Source organism: Pyrus communis, chromosome 4, assembly GCF_041283825.1.
Source record: "Pyrus communis isolate YQ-2024b chromosome 4, ASM4128382v1, whole genome shotgun sequence".
Lineage (NCBI taxonomy): Eukaryota > Viridiplantae > Streptophyta > Magnoliopsida > Rosales > Rosaceae > Pyrus > Pyrus communis.
This window is the reverse complement of record NC_142568.1, coordinates 7,241,757-7,257,480: the sequence shown is the minus strand read 5'-3', so window position 1 is coordinate 7,257,480 and position 15,724 is coordinate 7,241,757. Positions and strand designations below refer to the sequence as shown.

Here is a 15,724-nt window from a genome sequence, read left to right as displayed (position 1 = left end):
AAATATATATTAATAGTAATATAATGAGGTGCAAAAAGTTAGGGAACTTTGATTAAAATTTGAATACCATTAAAGTTTTAGTTTAGTGACTAAGGACTGAATCTAAAATTTCCCTTTACTTATTTCCTACTTTTTAAACGTTGTAATAATCTCAAACTCTAGGGATGTATTGAAGGTACGTTGCTTCTAGGAAGCTTCTTGCTTACCCTATTTTAACCTTTCCATGTCAAAAACCTTGGATGTAAGTCTCTCTCTGCTTCTCTGAAGCTCTCCACTTCTGGCCAAACACTCTGATATTCACTCCGCCACCCTCACACAAGCATTTCAATAACACCTTAACTGCATTCTTCATTCTTCATAAACTATGATCTCCAAGACGGCGCTTCATACGTTTCCGCCCGAGAGGCACAGCGGCAAACTCGTCCGGCGTCGAGGAGGTCTCATCTCTGTCCCAGTGAAGCTTTGGCCGGCGCCGGAGACCTACCGAAGGATGACGAAGTTGCTTCTGAATGTGACGATCGAGAGGAGCTTAGGGCCTGTGCAGGTGGTGATGTCGCCGGAAAACACAGTGCGGGATTTGATCAAGGCAGCTGTAGAGATTTACGTGAGGGAGAAGAGAAGGCCGTTGGTAAAGGAGACCGATCCGCACCGTTTTGAGCTCCACTACTCGCAATTCAGCTTGGAGAGTAAGCACTAAGCAATATAAACAATATATATTTGTGATTTTGCATACAAGTCTCTGCTTCTTGTTTTTATTAACTTGTTGCCTATCAACTTCTTTACTTTTAACGACGGTGCAGGTTTGAAAGGAGATGAGAAGTTGATAAAGTTGGGGTCTAGGAATTTCTTTTTGTGCTGCTCAAAGTCAAAGCCCCCCGTCGGTCTGTGTAATTGCTCTGAGGAAGCAAAGAGGGCAATCAGTTATCAGTTTTCATGGATAAAGCTCATGGATTTCTTGCTGTAAACATTTCATCAAAAAAATATGCTTGTTTGTAATAACAAGTTTTCTCTTTTGTTAAAAGAGTGTGAGATAGGCCAGTGCGAAAATCACTTCTCTTGCAATATATTACTTTTTCCAGGAGCTGTTGTTGTACTTTGGCTTCTTTTGGGTTGAAGTGCACCAATTTGGGTAGCTCGATGGCTTTGTCCGTCCTTTGGCTCATGGGGTTGTCTTTCTTTAGGCTCATATTTTGGTGGTAAATGGATGCCTAATTTTGATTAGGTTTATATTCAGTTATGTCCACACTATTTTACGCAAAATTTCACTTTATTCTCCCACACTTTACTTTCATGTACTCATTATTCGTGTTCCGCAGTACCCGATACTGTCAACTACGTTGAAAGGGGTATTAATTTTGCTAGCATGACAAAAGCTCTTTTGGTCTTTCCATCCAATTTTTTAAATTCTCAAATTTTAAAAATAAATTTTTTTTTTTAAATTCAAGAATTTTGAAAACACAAACATTCGCTCTAGCATGTGTAAAAAAATTTAAAAAAAAAAAAAAAAAAAAAACAACCAGAACTTGCCAAATTTACCCTAAATTCCTCTAAGAGAACCTTAAGACCAAACCCAACCATGGGCTAAATGCTATTTTTTAGGCTTTATTCTCACCCCCCCCCCCCCCCCAAAAAAAAACCCAACCCATGATAAATGTGTGGGCTAAAAGCTAAACGCAAAACAAAAGCCAAATTCCCCCCAAGATTTAGCCCAGAAAATGGTGTCGGCACCACCAGCGGGATCCCACCCACATGATCATGTCTCCCAGGATTTATTGAATCCAACGGCTAAGATCGAATATAATCAAATCTAACGGTAAAAAAAAAGTATCTAATGGCCCAAATTTAAATCTAACGGCTGAAATAATTAAAAAATATTATTTAATTCAAAATTCATCCAAATTTAGTGATTTTTCAATATTTATCAGAATTTAAATATTTTAAGGTTAAAATGTTCATAAAATTAAATTATGATAGTGTACATAATTTTTTTTTAAATTACTTTAAAAGAAAAAATTAGCCTAAATTTATTCGTTAATAATCTCAGGCTAAAGAATTTAGGTCATAAGGGTTGAAGCAGAAAAACTATTTATGAGCTAAAACCTAAATTTTCTGGGCTAAAAATTTTAGGTTTTAACCCAAGGGTTGGAGATGGTAAGTGGCTTAATTGTTCAGAGTTATCATGAAATTTACAATTTATTTGACCTCTCTATATTCATGGTTGAATAGACCAAAGAACTTTTGTCACGTTATGAAATTAACATTTTTCTCAATTCAGATAGTAGAAAGAGTAATTAACACTTTTCTCAATTCAGATAGTAGAAAGAGAAATTAACGTCTTGCTACAAAGTGATTTTGACAGTCTCACGTGTTAAACAACACCTAATTGTATTCTTTTTAAGATTAAATAGGATTTGTTGTGGCCAATATTTAGAAAGAAAGGGATGGTGGGGCATAGAGAAGAGATGGAGAAGGGCTTGAGTAATTCTATATGTTATTCCTCATGCCTTGTATCTTTATTTATAGTAATAAGGATAAGACAACAACTGTTTTTCAAGTAATACAAGTATAATAGGAAATATCTTTTAGATCCCGAAGGATTCCTAATTTATCACTCCTTAGGATTTACACAATCCCACATGTGCTAATAGTATTCACAACACTCTTCGTTCAGTGTGTAAATACTCAAGCAGTAGACACATCCGATCTTCAGGCAATTATGGAAATAGTTGATGAAGTTGTCCCATAGGTATAATGTGTGAATGCGAGTGTCAAAACAAAAGGAATAATGCATAGGTAGTCAAACTCACAAAATCTCGCTATAGTAAAACCTAAGGTGGAATAAAAACCTACAGTCTAAAGGAGAAAGGTGATAAGTTGCATTAAGTCAAAACTAAACGTCTTCAAGATGCATGCAGAACACTCACAAGGGTATGACTAGCCTAGGATGGATGTCTCGTTCAAACCTAGTTAGGTAACATAAACTCAGCAGGAAAAATGCTTCTAATCGTAGGGAACAAGAGTACATTAAAGCCAAATGAGATACTTCTGGATACTTGCCCTAAGTTTGAAAAAACTTCCAAATGAGAACTACAAGCATTGCAAATAAAATAGTTATGCATACTAATTCCTCAAACAAGCTTTTGAACGATACACTTCAGTAGTGACTTTGGCAAGGTTGTGTTGGGATATGATTTTCTTGACTTCAATCTTCAGATACTCATGTTGATGCAGATGTAATATATTTGGCGTTGAATTCTTGCATGTATCATGTGATGGTCTGGTCGATACATCGGCATAGTCTCCATGGATTATTTTTTAGACTGAACGATGGATGAAAATTGCAGGTGCTTCAAATATGCTTCCATGTACACATATGCCGCAATGTATAATGATGAGATCAAAGACGTCATAACTAAGATCTATTTGTTTGACCTCTAAGATATTGCAATGTTCCTAACGATAAATACATAATCCTTTTGGAAACGTGCCTTGTGCATATTAGATAGATAGTCTGTGTCAGCGTATCCCACAAGGTAGGCATCTTATCGAGGACCAAGTGGGTGTGATCCATTATAAGATGCATAGGAATAGAATAAGCCAAATTCCGTAGTAACGAAAAAACGTCTTTAACACCAATTTGGTGGTGGCGTGTAGGCGAAGTATTGTTTTATGCTAAAAGATTATCAGCACTTGAGATGTTTGATTTAGTGCTTTGAACCAAAACAATATACGCCAATTGCACTTATCTATAGAATTATCAGCTCTATAACCTCCTCGAAGGTCTCATTTGCATCTAGTGTACAAACGATCATGGGTTTACTCAAAAGCAACACTTTCTGGGTGTGGTTCGACTAATAGGCTAGTATACCGTAAAAAATATGCTTGAAACTTCATGTCAAGATAGTGTCGAGTTGTTCCAAGATCTTTCATATCAAAGTTCAACTTCAAGTGCGAGGCCAGATGTCATCGACAAATTGCAACTCTGCAATTTCAGATTTGTACATGCTGGGGACATATATCCCTAACATATCAAATATTCACTTAGATTGGTATAACACACCTGTCTGCATGTTCCACATTCGTAATCTGAATGCCTCATCTAAATTGAGAGGGTGTTATGTGGTCTAAAACTATTTGTATCAATACATATAAATACTTTGTAAACTTCTATGTAAATTGTGTATCATCATCCTAGAGGTGTACGTTACAACTACATATATAAGCCATAATCGATCCAGGGCGTATGAGAGAAGCCTTGCATCATAAGGCGGCGTTATATTGAACTATTTCATTCATCCCATTCAACATGGATTTGTTTTTTTCCAGTTAACCAATTTGTTATATGTTGTCATTAACCAATGAAATGTTGTTTGTATTGTTGTTTTTCATTTATGTCTGTAGCTACTATATAAGTGAAATATCATCGTTAATAATCTCATTCCAGTTCTATATCTCATCCAAACTAGTATATTAGACCAAGAACATCAGGTCTCAGTAATAATTCGAATTAATCTCATGAGATAAAAATGATTGAGACAACGATTGAGGATGGGATTCATTTGTGTCATGATGCTCAATTTCTAAGGAGGTGAATCCTTCGAGCTGAGTGATTTGTCGCGCTTAAGAGAGAAGACAGATTTATTGTCTAGTCACCAATGTACTAGGATCGGCCACTAGGTGTGGCAACCAACATTCGGGGGATGTCCATACACGTTAATAGCGTCCCCTTCCTTCTAAGGCAATGGCATCTGTTAGAAATGTCTATCCTTGTGAGCATGTTTGTAGTATATGATCTTGTCAATTTGTTAGATCAGAGAAAACATTGGGTAACACTATGATGATTTAGATTACGGGACCCAGATGAGACATAATGGCGGCATCCACGATAAATCTCATTGTTCCTCAGGAACGTTAACGTTCTTTTCTCCCCTCGACAGCGGGAAGACTGTCTCATTGAAGTGGCAATCCGCTAATAAAGCAGTAAAGAGATCGCTTACAAGGGCATAAGAGAATCATAATCGACAATGGTTCATATTCTTTTTGTGAGGACCTATATTGGTACATTGGAGCAGCGCAGTTGGCATATAAAGTATAAATAAACACATAAGTACAAAACTTTAAGTTTGTACCAAATTACCAAATGTAATGCCAAAATAGGATTGAGTGGCAATGGGCCTCATAAATGAATGCAATAATACATATCTATACGCTGAAAAACCGAAGTTTGGTGCCCTCACTACCAAGGTTCGTACAAGCATTTAAAGGTGTTTAATGAACGCCATCTGGGAGAATGTTTAAGTGTGAACATAGGGAATCAAAATGTTCAACTTATGTACCTAAGGGAGATGTAGTAATCATTGAATTTGTCGATGTAAAATTTTTGGGATTATCTAGTCTTCTAAACTTTATAAATAATTGGGGTGGTGAGCCCGCAACCTAATAATTGGTGCCAATGGTCTAACAAAGCATTATTGGTGTCGATGAACATGTGATCAACGTGTTGATATGTCAACCAAAATTACCCACATTTTGGTTGGATTAGTTCGTAAATATTCCTTTGAGAAAGATGGAGGATCTGTAAGGATCGTTATAGTACATAGGTGAGTAATTAGTGTGCCTAGAAATGATCTTAGTAGTTGGGCTAGTAATTAGCTTGCCCTATAAAGATCGGTGAGCATTTCTTAGCAAGGTACGCTTCCAGGTACAAGGTTCTTACTGCTGGTAAAGGGATGTCATATACGATGCATCAATAATTAACCTGGATGTCCTAAATGTTTGTATCACAACAAAAATAGTGGGCCTTTACGACGCGAATGGTTGTGATATACAATTCATTTAGGAGGCATTCCATTTCCTCTAGAATACACTTCTGGCTATATTCATAGGAAGTTATGCAAAAGGAATTCTACTCCATTTTCTATAGTGATTTCAATACGGTAATAGTTCTCTCGAATATCCTTAAAGCTCAAAAGCGCTTTTCTGGAATGAAGTGAGTATAAGCATTCCCTAATGGTAAAATTAGTATTATTGAACAACATGATATGGGTAGTGCCATGATTCACAATCAGGTTGGATAGGCTTGAAAAGGTTGTTAAGGGGGTGATCAGGTATAAAATTAGCATATGGAAGTAGACAGCTAAGTTCCCCACAAAAACATACCTAATTAGGAGTTAATTGAATGTGGTCATGATGTGGTCTTATTTTCATATATTTTTATCATATATTTCCTTTGGATTTAGTATATTCAAATGGGTTAAATCTTAATTTATATTGTTTTGATCTTTAGGTATTTGATAGCGAAACAACTTGAAAATGCAGAAGAAAATGACGATTTTGGGTGTCTACAATAATCCCAAAGGAGGAAGAAGCTAATTAACTGCTTCAATGCATATGTATTACAATGAAAAGATGAAACTACAAAGGATTTGGAGATCAAATAGACATGAGAATGTTATTCAATGAATTTTATGAGAGACATAATTATTTGTTTTTTATTTTCATTTACTTTTTCTTTGTTTAATAAGGACTTAAATGTGGATTTGAACCATATCATTGCTAGCTCATTATAAGACTTAACCTACTCCCACATCCCTTAGTGCAGATAATATCGTTTATCCAATAAAAAATAGGGAGTTTTAACGAAAAGCCCACAGTACTATTCATTTTAACGAAAAACCACATTTTTACACTAAAAAGTCAATCTTGGTACTATTCACTTTATCCTTTATTTTGTCTTTATTATTAAAACTCAAAGTTTTAAATCTTTTTCATTAGTTTTCCTTAAAAAATAAGGACTTAAAGTCCATTAAGATTATGATTGTAGTGGGGGTTTAATTAGGCTTTTTCTTGCCCTTGCCGTGGGATTTATAAGGAAATTCATGTTCCTTGTTTGGATGGAGGAAGTCACCCCCCAAAAAAAAAACCAAAAAAAAAAAAATCACATACCATATTGAGAAGGGGGTTGCGGCAAAAGCAAAAGAGGGAAGAGCTAATGGACTTTTTCTTTCTTTGCTAGGCTACAATGTAGCCTGATCATGAATATTAAATTCTCTTGTGGCAGCATGGGTCTGAATTCTTGCTAATATTTGGACTGTGTTAATCCAAATACAGAGCGGTTTGGTCATGAGTGTGTCGCAGGCTGCTGATTCCTTCGTTCTAGCTTCACAGGCTCGCCAAGTCTGCTTGGTCAAGGGTTTGGCTATGGCAATAAGGATGTTGGAACGATGTCGGGGAGCTCTTACATAAGCATTCTTCTCTGGTATGGCAGCGTTGTATTGGCTGTTACAGTGGGTTCTGGACTGATATGCCCCTTCTGCCTCTTGTTCAATCTGCAACAATTCTGTTGTTTAAACGACGTTGGCTATGAAATTATGTTTTTCCTATAGCCAAAACAATGACGAGGAGAAGACAATTTTCCATTGACCACCATGGTCCTGTTAGTCTCGTAAAGCATATAACATGTGACTATGTGAAAAGTTAATCGGTTTGTTCAGTAGAACAATCCATCTGATTTAAAAAAATAACTTTAATCATGCAATCAGACAACAATTAAAATATAGGCAGGGAAGATTAAAGTCTTATCTCCTGGTTGCGTTGTCCAACATATTCGTCGTTGATCGTTCTTATCTGCAGCGGCAACAAGACGAAGAACTAGAACTGTTTGCTTAGGGTTGTTGCTCACGGTATAGTGATTTGGTCGGGTGGAATATAAATTAGCTCTCAATAAAATTACCAATTGTTGAAACAAATTCACGCACCTCCGTGAACGATGGTTAAGCATAAACTCGAATAACCTGCAAAACAGTAAACAACCGTGAGCAAGCCTAGAATCGGGGGTGTGCCGGCCAAAGGCTCTCCGACGATCAAGTTAGTGAATGATCTTAGACTCATGCAGTGGGCAAGAGAATTGAAGTGTATAGATTGCATTATCGTAGATGAACCCTACCTTTCTAGGATAGAATCTTCATTCTAAGCCGGGAGAATCCTAGATGATATTTAGTTAGTAGACATTACATCCTCTTAGGTGTGTAATTACTTGTGGCGCACGCCATGGCACCGCTACTCCGTTTGATACAGCTTCACTAGGAGATGGCGGGTCCATGACCGGACTTCTGAGGTAACTGTATTCGGATCAACCTTATTCCGACTTTGGAAAATCATGATCCCATATCCTAGATCCTTAATTATTCCTAATTTATCTCTACTTGAGATTTACACAAATCACATATGTGCTAATAATGTGCATAATAGGATTAGATATCAAGTTGGACATACATTTTAAGAAAGAATACCAATTTTAAGCAAAATTATCAGGTTTAACCCATTCTAGTTAGATTAAGCAACAATTTGTGAGTAAAGATATTTATAAACACATGACCATTTAAATTTTCCCCCTTACACATGACTCGCATGTCACCTACGCCAACACCAGAAGTTGTCATATGTTCAAGAAATAGTTCAACAGTGACTTACAAAAATTGGAATAGGTTCAACTTTTTCATCTTCAATTGTATTTATTGTGTGTGCTTATTGTGTTCTTCACATGTATACACAACAAAATTAAAGAAATAATAAAAAAATTCATCATTTTACATGTATTTTTTGTAAGTCACTATTCGACAGTGACCTTTTACAAAAAAAAAATTGATTGACCAGTCACTGCAAAAATGGATCGGTGAATCACTAGAGAAAGTCAACTAGTAAAAAAAAATGGTGGAATTGAGTGGAAAGCTTGTAAACTTTGTGTTATAATAGTATTTGTAACTTGTTTTGATTGACTTTTTCATCAATACCTATTGAGGCCCAAAAATGTTATAAGCAAGCTCAAACAAGTCTCAAAGCCCAACTGTCATGCAAACCTATATTTGGGCCCAAATACATGCAAAGTTGCGAGATTGAGGAAGAAATATATTTACAAACATGCCATGCTAGGGTAATTACACCAAATATTCACAAATCACGCCATGCCTATTTGCCACGCTAAAATAAGCTCAAGTCACATGCTTGAGGCTTGTCAAGTGAATTGTGGTGTGGATGATTACAAAAATTCATCGCACCTATGTGGAATCAAGGTTACGGAAGACTTTGGGCTACTTGGGGGCCAAAAAGCTCTTAGCCCATAAGCTTTGAAGTCCACGTAGGCAGGGGCGAAGCCAGGAATTCTTGGGGGAGGGGCGAATTTAAATGAGTGCAAGGTGAAAGAAAAATGGCAACAACCAATTCTTTTTATATAGTAATGTCTTTCATAATTAATCAATACAAATAAATTACAATTGTTGTCGGCGATGTTTTATGTCATGAAAACGTCACATAATAGGCTCATTATCAATAAAAGCAAATATCTTAGACTCTTAATCCTAGAGTAGACTATAGAGTAATATAAGTAATATCTAATCAAACCACGAATTTAATTAATCAATACCAACAATCATATGAATAATCAAGAATTCAATTTTTATTCTAAACAACAACTAGTCATCAGGGTCTTTTAAGTAATTGAGTAAGTTGATTAGGGTTTATAATGGTTACTACAATCAATTTTTTAGCATTTGCTGAGCTGCATTTGAATTAGGGTTTTAGTTGGTTGAATTGGAGTTTATTATGTTAATATAAATATGATGTCAAAGTCTTCACCATGTTCAGCTATTTTTTTTTTTCTTGCTAGACCATGTGTGATTCAAGTTCCTATATATATATATATATATATATATATATATAATGTATGAATCCTCTTTTATGTACTTCAAAAAAAAAAAATTCAATAATCATAGTATTCATATGAATAATCTGTAATTGATAACCATAAAATGTATTACCCTATAATCCTATATCAATCAGGATCTGAATTAAATATAAATTAAAAAAGGGAATTGTTATTAGCACTCCAAAAATTTCATTTGGCACTCCAAACTTTCTATAATTAGAAAGAAAAATACATTTGTAAGGACTGTAGAATGAGATTTTTGGAGTGCTAATAATAGTTCCCTTAAACAAAATAAAAAATTTACCTTCATAAGAACTGCTGGTGTCGCGTAGCGAGTTGCGTCTGGAGCTTGGTGGCCAACAGAATGGGGTGGCTGTCGTGCTTTCTTGTGCTCAATCCTGGGATTTGGGACAATTTCCAAAATTGAAGTCTGGGGGATTTTTGATGTGTGGGAAAAAGGGGTAAAGGTGGGGGATGGGATTTGTTATCTGGGAAAAGGGTGGGGTATAATTGAAACGAGGTGGGATTGGGATGAGGATGGGGACTAGTGGTCCCTCGTTTAATATTTTTTATTTTATTAGATCTGCTGCAAAACGATGCCATTTACCAAAAAAAATTAAATTTTTTTTATTAGGCCCAAAACAATGTTTTTTGGGCTTGGATTTAAAAATTAAAAAAAAAACCTGCGTGCAGGGATCAGATTTCAGAACCACTGTGGTTCCCAATTTCCGATCGAAACAGAGGGGTTCAAGTAGACCTGGCAATTTCTTACACGACCCGTTAACACGATACGTAAATGACACGAAAATAACGGGTTTCGGATCAACACGATAACTAATCGGGTCATTATCGGGTCACACGATAATAACCCGTTAATAACGGGTCCTTAACAGGTTTACACGAGAGTGACACGCGGGTAACCTGTTTCGACACGATAAGAAAAATGCTATTTTGATGATTTTAATTTTTTAAACTACTAAAAAAAACTTACTATAAAATGCAATAGATATAATGAATATGTATATATTGTTTATTAATTATTATTCTATATAAACTTTAAATTTTAAGTTTTATTTATTTATTTATTTTTATAGTATATTATAGGCAAAGATTGAGATTAAAAATCATAAAACACATTAAAAATAAAAATATCAAGTAATATAAAAATACCAAACACATAAAAAAATTATAATAATTAATTTCCCACCTAATATTTCAAGAGTTTCATCCATTTCCCGCCTAATGTTTGGGAAATTTTGCAGCCTATATCCATCCATTTCCCGCCTAATATTTAACCCAAAGAAACTCTAAGTGTTAGTTAATGTATCGTTTTGATGGGATACGCATCCTATGAAACAAATTTCAATGATCCAACCGTCAAACTTGTTTATATATGCTTCGAGATCGCATACGCCAAAATTTGCCAAAAATAAATATTCAGAGATCAAGAAACGAGACAAAACTTTTCAACGGTTATAAACGAAAAATCACGATTTAACAGTTGTTTTAACTCTGATTTTGATGATTTTTTACAGCTATACTCTTTGACCCTCTATGAATATAATGAATGAATTCGATCTTCAATTTAAAATATTTACATTGGTGGATACCACAAAATCTTATGTTATACTTGATAAAAGTATAAATAAACTCTCAAGTGTTAGTGAATTTATCATTTTGATGGGATACGCATCTTACAAAACTAATTTCAACGATCCAACCGTCAAACTTGTTTATATATGCTTCGATATCGCATACACCAAAAATTGCAAAAAACAAACATTCAGAGATCAAGTAACGTGACAAAAAAAATTTGACGGTTATAAACGAAAAATCACGATTTAACGGTTATTTTAACTCCGATTTTGATGATTTTTTTACAGCTACACTCCTTGACCCTGTATGAATACAATGAATGAACTCGATCTTCAATTTAAAATATTTATACTAGTGGACACCACAAAATCTTATGTTATACTTAATGAAAGTATAAATAAACTCTTAAGTGTTAGTGAATCTATCGTTTTGATGGGATACGCATCCTACGAAACTAATTTCAACGATCTAACCGTCAAACTTGTTTATATATGCTTCGAGATCGCATACGCCAAAAATTGCAAAAAACAAATATTTAGAGACCAAGTAACAAGACAAAACTTTTCAACGGTTATAAACGAAAAATCATGATTTAACGGTTATTTTAACTCTAATTTTGATGATTTTTTACAGCTACACTCCTTGACCCTATATGAATACAATGAATGAATTCGATCTTCAATTTAAAATATTTACACTAGTGGATACCACAAAATCTTATGTTATACTTGATGAAAATATAAATAAACTCTCAAGTGTTAGTGAATCTATCGTTTTGATGGGATACGCTTCCTACGAAACTAATGTCAACGATCCAACCGTCAAACTTGTTTATATATGCTTCAAGATCGCATACACCAAAAATTGAAAAAAACAAACATTCAGAGATCAAGTAATGAGACAAAACTTTTCGACGGTTATAAATGAAAAATCACGATTTAACGGTTATTTTAACTCCGATTTTGATGATTTTTTATAGCTACATTCCTTGACCCTATATAAATACAATGAATGAATTCGATCTTCAATTTAAAATATTTACACTAGTGGATACCATAAAATCTTATGTTATACTTGATGAAAATATAAATAAACTCTTAAGTGTTAGTGAATCTATTGTTTTGATGGGATACGCATCCTACGAAACTAATTTCAACGATCCAACCGTCAAACTTGTTTATATATGCTTCGAGATCGCATACGCCAAAAATTGCAAAAAACAAACATTCAGAGATCAAGTAAAGAGACAAAACTTTTCAACGGTTATAAACGAAAAATCACGATTTAACGGTTATTTTAACTTCGATTTTGATGATTTTTTACAGCTACACTTCTTGACCCTATATGAATACAATGAATGAATTCGATCTTCAATTTGAAATATTTACACTAGTGGATACCACAAAATCTTATGTTATACTTGATGAAAGTATAAATAAACTCTTAAATGTTAGTGAATTTATCGTTTTGATGGGATACGTATCCTACAAAACTAATTTCAACGATCCAACCGTCAAACTTATTTATATATGCTTCGAGATCGCATATGCCAAAAATTGCAAAAAACAAACATTTAGAGATCAAGTAATGAGACAAAACTTTTCAACGGTTATAAATGAAAAATTACGATTTAACGGTTATTTTAACTCCGATTTTGATGATTTTTTATAGCTACACTCCTTGACCCTATATGAATACAATGAATGAATTCGATCTTCAATTTAAAATATTTACATTAGTGGATACCACAAAATCTTATGTTATACTTAATGAAAATATAAATAAACTCTAAGTGTTAGTTAATGTATCGTTTTGATGGGATACGCATCATATGAAACTAATTTCAATGATCCAACCATCAAACGTGTTTATATATGCTTCGAGATCACATACGCCAGAAATTGCAAAAAACAAACATTCAGAGATCAAGTAACGAGACAAAATGTTTCGACGGTTATAAACGAAAAATCACGATTTAACGGTTATTTTAACTCTGATTTTGATGATTTTTTACAGCTACACTCCTTGATCCTATATGAATACAATGAACTAATTTGATCGTCAATTTAAAATATTTACAGAAGTGGATATATACCACAAAATCTTATGTCATGATGATCTATGAAAATTGAGGATTTTGTAAAAGGAATAACATGTAAGCTTTGAGTTCCATTGGCAAGGTTACATGGTCGTTTAGATTTTTAAAACCCTCCAAATCTCATGAACAATGTTATTTATTTTAGTGAAAAATTAATAAAATTAATAATAATTATTGTAGAAGTGTGAAAAATGTAATCACTCATAATAAAAAGCTTTACAACTTTCATTAAGAGGTCAACTCCTAAATTTAGTATGCATATACTGATTTAGTATTATGTTTTACATTTTTTTGGGTCAAATTATGTTTTTCATTTTCATTTTTATTGATTTAAAATATATTTTTCTTAACGGGTAACGGGTCGGGTCATATTACCTGAAAATATTAACGGGTTGATTTCGGGTCGGGTCATATTACCCGTTTACTTTAACGGGTATTACACGACACGACCCGTTAAGCTATCGGGTATGACACGAAAACGACACGAACACGAGAAACACGACACGAATGCCAGGTCTAGGTTCAAGTCTCATTCCTGCCTTTGTTTTCCAGCTAAGGGAGTAATGGCCGCCACTCCTCGCCCTCACGTGGGTTCGCCATTGCACGTAGGCAAGTATTGAGAGAGAATTAGCCTAATTTACCTCTTTCCCTAGCAAACTAACTAGTTCAATTAGGACTAAACGAGATTCCAACCCTAAGTTTAGGTGAAAACCCATCAAAATAAGGGTAGACGAAGAACTAGGGAGAAAGGGGAGGGAGAAACAAGTCCAAAATAAAGATTCCCTTAGAATGAATCATTCAACTACAAATATAGGTTGATAACCTTAAAGAAGGATCCCCCAATTTTCCCCAGTTTCACACAGAGAACCAGATAAACCCAGAAACATCACCTTGCAATCTTAGTATTTTCCATGTCCTTTTTCTGAGTATCCCAGCCATCGTAAGCCTTGCTACTATCCAAGGAAACCCAAATTATCTAATAGAAAACACCATACAATCACCCAAGCTCTCTCTCTTTCATGCAAAATTGATGAACTTCTAGCTTTCACACCATGTTCTCTTGATCAAGTTATTATTTGTTTGATCATGCTAATCTTTAAGTCATCAATCTGACTGGGATATTTCCTAAGACGAGCTAAATCTTTCGAGATATTCTGGGATTTGGTACGAAACCGAACCAAAGGAGACAAGAGGACGTTCTCAAAGCCCAAGTCCACCTCAACTTAAAAGTCCCACAACAATACCTAAACTAAAATATTACATTTTGTCTAAAAATCTTGTTAGGGTTGGTATCTAAACTACAAATTAATAGAACCCTCTTTATCAATTCAAAAATGGTAAAAAAAACTATTTAGTCGTCTATCACAACTAAAAATTTAAGGGAAGTAACATAATTTCACAAAACAAAATTTTTCTTTCTTTTTTTTTTTTTTTTGTTTAAGCATCACTTACAAGTGATTTTAACATCTCTAATTCTAATTTTTATTTAAAAAAAAAAATTAATCCTCTCTCCCCACTACCACATTCTCTCTCACTGTCTTTCTCTCTCCTTCAATTTTAAAAACAAAAATAAAATATTTCACAAACTATGCAATTTTAACATCTCTAATTTTTTTTTCTAAAAAAAAAAATTAATCCTCTCTCCCCACTCACACGTTATCTCTCACTCTCTTCCTCTCCTTCAATTTAAAAAAAAAAATTATTTCACAAACTATGTGTACGCACATATGTAAACTAAAAAAAGCTCATTGTTGTCACTTAATACTACAATCTAGTGGTATTCCTCTTCACTTGTAAGTGAGAGATCTTAGGTTCGATTCTTACCAAAAGTGAATTTGAACCACATTATTGCTAGTCCATTGTGAGGTTAAGCTCACTCCCTCCTCTTAGACCTACTCCAACCCTTAGAGTAAAACTTAAATTTTAGGTTCTAAACTTACCGCAACTTGCTCCAACTCTTGGGGCAAATATGAGTTAAAACTCAAAACTCATTTATGGGCCAAATTTAGCCTAGGATTCCCCCTGGGTAGTGGGGCTGGTCCACCATATATGTATATATTTTTTAGTTTTAGATTTATAAATTCATTGACTCCAATGGTTAAGATCTAATATGGTGAAATCCAACACTAAAAAAAAAATATATCTAACGGTCCAAATTTAAATCCAACGGCTAAAGTAAATTAAAAAAAAAATCTTTTATGTGTTTCATATTCTTTCATAGTAAAAATTAGCCTAAATTCATTATTTAATGATATGGGGCTAAGATTTTAACCCATAAGGGTTGGAGGAAAAAAACTATTTCTGGGTTAAAACCTAAATTTTCTTAT

The 15,724-nt window shown here is 34.3% G+C and overlaps 1 protein-coding gene across 1 annotated transcript; it reads left to right on the top strand.

The window, feature by feature from the left end:
- The first annotated feature begins 228 nt into the window (after nt 1-228).
- On the top strand, nt 229-1,260 carry LOC137721806 (uncharacterized protein At4g22758-like). Its single transcript, XM_068460817.2, has 2 exons — nt 229-686; nt 801-1,260. The coding sequence occupies exons 1-2, from the start codon at nt 365-367 to the stop codon at nt 962-964; spliced, it is 486 nt and encodes a 161-aa protein (XP_068316918.1). The 5' UTR covers nt 229-364; the 3' UTR covers nt 965-1,260.
- Nucleotides 1,261-15,724: the final 14,464 nt, after the last annotated feature.